Raw genomic sequence first — 6,584 nt, forward strand, 5'->3', positions numbered from 1 at the left:
TATATATACTTTCATCTCATACTCAGGTCTTTCTTAATGAACCTGGCTTATTTCATTTATATTAAGACTTCAGGCTTCGAAAGAGCCTTGAAAGCCCTTCAGTGTGTGGTGTGGGAACTTCTCGTGTTTCTTTCCTCTGGTGGCAAATCCACTTTGCAAGTGTCTGTGCCTGGTCATTTGTTCCCATTCCTGCACCTCAGGTTACTGTAGTTGTCATGATGTACCTGTTGGCTGTAGTATAAATCTGCTCACTGAAAATAGCAAGGCGATCCTTTTTGAAGAGGTGGGTTTTCTTTCTTGGTTCTGTAGTTGTACTGACAAACTAAGAGCCAAGAGAGGCATGAATTGCTCCTTTAAGGTAGATGTGTATCAACACCAAATTGTTGTTACTAAACACTTGCTTGTGTTCCTGTGCTGTAAGATACTGTCCTATTAAATATATCAGCATGGCTGTTTGTGAGACTTCACTGCAGAGCGGATGCCAGCGAACCCTGCAGTAGGAGGGAAGGGTTTTTTTGCTGGAGAGGAAGAAGGGGGGGGTTTAAGCTTCATCATTTCACAATGCACACAGTCCCCAAGTTTGGAGTTGGCAGAGTTCATTCAGTGATAGTAAGGCTCGTCAGATATGAGGGAGGAAGGAGGCTATAATACTTATCTACTGTCAGACACTTTGTATTGTGAAACCATGGCCTCGTTCACCCTCTTCAAGTTTCATTCTGTATATGTAATTTCCTTGCTTCCCCTTCAAAATGTACCTTCAAGCAGCTGTCTTAATTTGTGAGAACAGAATACATATCACATTTTCTTTATGGTGTGCAACATCCATTATGATGCTGTTCTTTTCCTATTTATTTTCAGGCTGATCTTGGCCCTGATAAATACTTGTCCGACAAAGACTTGCAGTATGCTGTGAAACTTCTTTCTTCCTGTTCTGTGAGTATTATTTGAAGACTTTTAAATTGTGCCAGCACAAGAGTGCTTGTCGAGGACTGATTTTGCAAAAGCACGTGTAGTCTAGTAGATACAGTTTGTAATTTTAGAGTTCCTTTTATTTAAAGATGTGCGAACCTTTAAATTACATTTCCCACACAATATGGGGTAACGTGTTCTCAGCACAAACAATAATTCTGCAGGGTTATTACAGGAGATCTGGAGTTGTGGTTAATTGTATTTTTTTTTCTTGTGCAGTAGTGTGAGATCATGAGCTTTTATTTCAGCTCCTCGACACTTTCAGGCTGTTAGGATGGTGCTGTCTGGGTGTAATTGCTAACCCGTGTGCTGGGGATATTCTCAGGCAGAAGCGCAATGATTTTTGTTACTTTTTTAAATTTCTTTGAACTTAAGACAGAAATATCTTAGTAGATAATAGAAAATATTCCTATTTTCAACCACCAAACCAGACTGAAACTGATGTATTAAAATAGGACACTAGCAAGGAGTCTTTTCCTAACTTGCCATTTTAATTAAAGTACGTGTAATTTCCAACGGTGCCGTCTCATTTGGTTTTGTAAAGTTGCAAGAAGTCGTTATAGTAATTTCTGAAGACATAAAACTGTTATGACAGCTCTTAATGCTGAGTTTCCCTATGTGCCGTAGTTCTATAAAACCATGAATGAATTTATTAGCTTAGCATGACTTAAACCTGCAGTAAAGCTGCTCATGTGTAAGTATTAATGGGGCTGGACTCTTCATTTGTCTAAACTGCCGGTCTGCTTTGTTAAAAAAAGATGGTGGGTATTTTATTACTTATGGGGAAACTGAACAGTGTTCTTGTGAAGTTTTCTTTGCATTTACTTCGGGTTAAGGCTGAATAACCTGAGCAGATGTCACTGACAATGCAGTTTGTCACTGTGAACATACAATAAATTTTCTTACTTGTGAATCGAGCAAAAAATGAATTGCAAAAACTGTTAACTAAAACTTACCTACAGTTTCTTCTTTTGGTAGCATCCCTATATTTACAAAATCACTTTTGCCACTGCCAATGAATCTTCAGCGCTGGTTATTAGACCATTCAGTGAAAAAGGGACACTCAAGGACCTTATTTATAAGGTAACATCTCCCCGCTGCTGCCCCCAACTCAAATGTCAGAATGTGAATGACCATAGCATGTCATTTATGAAGCTGTTTACCTTCTATTGCGAAGTGAACTGATACAATTACCGGCTTTTCTGGGCGTGATACTTGATATGTGTGCTTCTTTTAAAGGCGAAGCCAAAAGACCCATTCCTGAAGAAGTATTGCAATCCTAAAAAAATTCAAGGTCTTGAACTTCAGCAAATAAAAACATATGGAAGGCAAATATTAGAGGTAATTTTTTTTTTTGCTTTTTTTACCAGCCTTTTTGATTTTATTTTTTTTTTGAGGCCGACTGGTTTAACTGGAAAAAGTAGACAGACTTTTGAGCACAAAAGCTTATTTCAGCAGCAGACTTCAAAGCAAAATGTAAATTGTTATGAATGTATTTTTCAATTTTTACTCAATAATATTCAGTAGAATTGTGAATTTTAATTTCTGGATCTCTTTGGGAGGTGTGTACAAACTTGCTTTGAGGACCAGCATCAGATGTTTCTTGTATGTCAAGTGTTAGCAGTTAAATGGAAATGTATAGACGGCCAAAGATGATGTAGATAGAAGATCAAGTTGAGCAGGCATTCCAAACAGGGGCCTCATTTATTATGTATCTGCTTTAGTATTGGAGCATTTAAGATCTTGAGATCATCAGAGCATCATGTGACAGTGCTCCTGTCTTGGGTTGTTTTCAGGTATTAAAATTCTTGCATGAGAAAGGATTTCCTTACGGCCATCTTCATTCTGCCAACGTGATGTTGGATGGGGACACCTGCAAGTTACTGGATCTAGAAAATTCCTTGTTGGGACTTCCATCATTTTATCGATCATACTTCTCACAGTTTCGGAAAATTAATGTAAGATTCAGATAATTAATTCAGCTAACTCTTATGCCTTTATCATCAACTCTGGTTATGGAGAGCTGACTAGAATGAAAAAAACCCACATGTCTCAACCCCATTTTTTAAATCTGAACTTTTCTCCATCAAATCCCCTTTCTGCTTCCTCCAAATCACAGCAGTTTTGTTGCAGCGCACTAGAGTAAGGCTGAGGCCAAAGGGAAGCAGGTAGAAGGGGAGTGCAGGTGAGTGTTCTCATGTCAGCTGTGCTGGCACAGATAGAGGTAACTCCAGTTGTTTTAAGATCTCTTTCCTGCCCGTTCCTGTATTTCATAGCAATGTGCATATTGTTTACCACACCTCTTCATTTGCATGTGTGTACAATGGGTGCAGCTCAGCCTTGTCTGTGGTGGATACTGTGAAAATTGATTAGATGCTTGCAGATTTTTTAGCTGCAGGCTCGCACAGCAGAATACTACCATCTTCCTACAAAAATATGAACCCAAAAATGCCTCGTTGTAGCAATACAGTCTTTTAGCCAGCATCTCGCCCTACCTTTCAGTGCTCATTGTAATAAATTCCATGCAGCATCACGAGGCAGCCGCTTGCAGACCTTGCTAAACAAGTTCTACTGTGTTGTCAGAGAAACGATCAAAAGTTCATGGTTAGTCCAAATCTGTTAGTGCCATCAAAGCTCTAAGCCTTCTCCCGTAAGAGGAGCTGTTTCTGTTTAAACATGATTTTAAAATCTCAGAAATGTGCTGTCTGGAAGCTTAGCATATATGTATAGCTTGTACAAACCTAAGGAGGGGTGAAAGACTCTCCTAGGTTTGTGTGGTATGGTTTTTTGCTGTCTTTTTATCTGCCTCCCTGTGAAGTGGCAGTGGTTGTATTATGGAGCTCATTCCTTGCTGTTTGAGTTAGCTCGGAAAATGTGCTTGGTTATGATTCGTGTGAGTATATGGCTCTCGTATTTTTACAGAACATGACTCTACTGCTGTCCCATCTGTATTATCACTTAGAGAGAGAGCAGTAGCTTGAGGCATGAAGATTTCATTTGAACTAAAGTTACGGAAGTGGTTGTGGTTACAAACCGTCTTAATGGTTCTTCTTTTCTGTCTTCAGATACGAGACCACTCTTTTTTTCTTTAATGGGTTATCACATGTTTTCAAACTAGTTACGAGAAGCTGATTACTTCTAGCAAGTTATATTCTTCTTTTTTGTTCTCCTACAGACTCTAGAAGGTGTTGATGTACATTGCTTTGGGCACTTACTGTATGAAATGACATATGGAAGACCCCCAGATACGATCCCAGTAGAGAGCTTCCCTCCGGCACCATCAGTGTTTGTTGGTTAGTATACAATCCAGAAAATACCAACCTCAGCTTCCTGAGTACTCCCACCTTTTACCTAAGCCAAAGTGCTGTGAAATAGCAGCCTAAGGTCTTTGCAGCCTGTGACTGGAAAAAAATGATTCAGTAACTTTTAAAAAGCAGAAAATGTGTTCTTCCTGAAATATGTGTAGCATATATATAATTTTTTTTTAACTGAGTGATAAAAGAGCATGTAGTAAGTAATTAGATGTCTGGATTCCCTCGCCTCGTGTCTAACATTCTTGGAAAGCTTGCATGTGTAACAGTAACATTATAATAAAAACCACATGCCACAGAGCTTCTTCCCTGCTTAGTTGATGCAGCACTTAGGGGAGCTTCATACAGCAGTGCCAGACGTTCGTTCTAAATCCTTCGCTACCCTGCAGTGCAAAAATGTGTTCATTCTTACTCTTCCTTTGGTAGTGTCTGTGTTGGAATCCATTCTGACCTGTGAAGCTATGAAGAATGGCATGCCAACTGTTTTGCGGCTCTTACAGATGCCGTAAGTCTTGTTTTACTTGTTCTATACTCACAGCAATGTTTTTAATTATATTAGGAGGAAGAGCCTTTTTGCTCTTGTTCCTTTTTAGAAAGATTTGCTCCTCGTTCTGAGGGATGTAGTGTATCCCAAATGAAGCTTAAAAATTAATAGGTTTTATAGAACCCATCACTTGTGAATATGATAAATGCTTATTTAACATTTCTTGGTCTCTTGGTGCGCTGGAGCTGGCATGAATGCATTTTATTTAGCATGGTGCTATGGTTTAAATTGATCCAGCTATTAAAGTAGTGCCAGCATGACTGAGATCATATGCAGATTGTTTTAATGCATTTAGAATAAGGAGTCTTTTTGCATGTCCCCCCTGTGGTTTAGCCCAGCAGGCAGCTGAACACCACACACCCTTTCAGACCTGCTGCAGTAGATTTTGCTATCAGTTTACTTCTGACCAGCAACATGGATCTCTTGCTTTGCTCAGCAGTGACATTTAGGCTGGGTCTGGGTATGCAGTGTTATGTAGAGGTTTTAGCTGGTTTCTGGTTTAGGGATTGTCTGAAGCGTAGGGGGAACATATTTCCTTACAGACTGTCTTCCCAGTGATGCAGTGAAGTGGTAAAGGCAGGTACAGAGCAAGCCTAGGATGCAGAAAAGGAGAAATGGCAGTGTGTCTGCTCTTAAAGGAGGTGGGAAGTAGAGAGAAGTATGTAAGCAAGGGAGAAATACTGTAAGAAAACTCTGGATACAAGAACATACAGATGTTAAAAGATGTTGAACAAGCAATCCATGCCCAGCTGTATCTGCTATGTAGGGTATTATACTACAGTCCCTTCATACCAATACTCTTTGGCTTTATTATTTATTATAACCATGTAAACTATGAGTTTGCTTAATTTTGCAAGGACGTGTAATCCCTGACTTCCTGTAAACAGTCCTGTAAACAACGGTGAACCTTCGTGGGTTTTTTAAAAAGTCTTTTAAAATTTGCTTTATTTCTGAATTTGTCATGGCATACTATTCTTATAAACTTGATTCTAGAGTTGAATTTATTTTCTCTAGTATAGGTGTGTGATAATCTTCCTTAGCGAACAGCAACAAAAGATCTCGGAAATATTTACTATCTCGAAGCCAGGTTTGAGGTCTCTTTCTGGGACAGTTTTCTAGTATGTTCTCCAGAGCAAAGTATCTTGAAATGGATTAACCAGTTTATTTTCAGACTACCATTGCCCTCTAGTGTCTTTTTTTAATGCAAAAGGATTAATCATTTATGCTGTTGCTGCTGATGCCATGGAGGGAAGAGCGAAAATATTAGAATATTTGCTTGAGTTGCCTTTGCCAAAGTAAGACAAGAATGCAGGTATTTTCAAGTGTTAAGTTCACTCATCGACCTTTCACGTGGTTCTTGTTAGTGCTAAAACAACAGTTGTGCCAAGAGAGTTTTCTCAAAAAGAGCAATGCTTTCGTTTTGGTGAAATTTAAATGAAATCCTTGGCAATCTTTTGTCATTAAAGAATCCATAGACTTTTAAGGAGAAGGCATTTTTGTTTTGGAGAGCCTTTCTCTGCCTTTGATAATTGTACCTGTTTTATCAGCTTCCAAAATACTTCACGCAGTCTTGCTTACTCCGCCATCAGTACTGGCTGCATTCTGAGGGTCAGATGCTGCTCATTTTACAGAAGTGCTTGAAAAATAGAAAGCAGTACATAAAAACCTGTGGAAAACGACCCCAGACGGTGGCCTAGGGATGAGGACAGAGAAGGCAAAGGAGAAAGAGGGAGTTAAGTGAGCAGTACCAGTAGCATTCC

General features: G+C 39.2%; 1 protein-coding gene across 1 annotated transcript in view; it reads left to right on the plus strand.

Annotated features, from left to right (window-relative positions):
- Positions 1 to 858: 858 nt before the first annotated feature.
- PXK (PX domain containing serine/threonine kinase) overlaps positions 859 to 6,584 on the plus strand; it is a gene marked incomplete at its 5' end in the record, with an annotated part of 15,790 nt that continues 10,064 nt past the window's right edge. The window contains 6 exons of the mRNA XM_010193924.1: positions 859 to 933; positions 1,948 to 2,052; positions 2,209 to 2,310; positions 2,766 to 2,927; positions 4,145 to 4,262; positions 4,707 to 4,785. Of these exons, the coding sequence (XP_010192226.1) occupies positions 859 to 933; positions 1,948 to 2,052; positions 2,209 to 2,310; positions 2,766 to 2,927; positions 4,145 to 4,262; positions 4,707 to 4,785 (641 nt within the window). The remainder of the gene's footprint in view (positions 934 to 1,947; positions 2,053 to 2,208; positions 2,311 to 2,765; positions 2,928 to 4,144; positions 4,263 to 4,706; positions 4,786 to 6,584) is intronic.

Source organism: Mesitornis unicolor, unplaced genomic scaffold (genome assembly GCF_000695765.1).
Source record: "Mesitornis unicolor isolate BGI_N332 unplaced genomic scaffold, ASM69576v1 scaffold18111, whole genome shotgun sequence".
Taxonomy (NCBI): Eukaryota; Metazoa; Chordata; class Aves; order Mesitornithiformes; family Mesitornithidae; genus Mesitornis; species Mesitornis unicolor.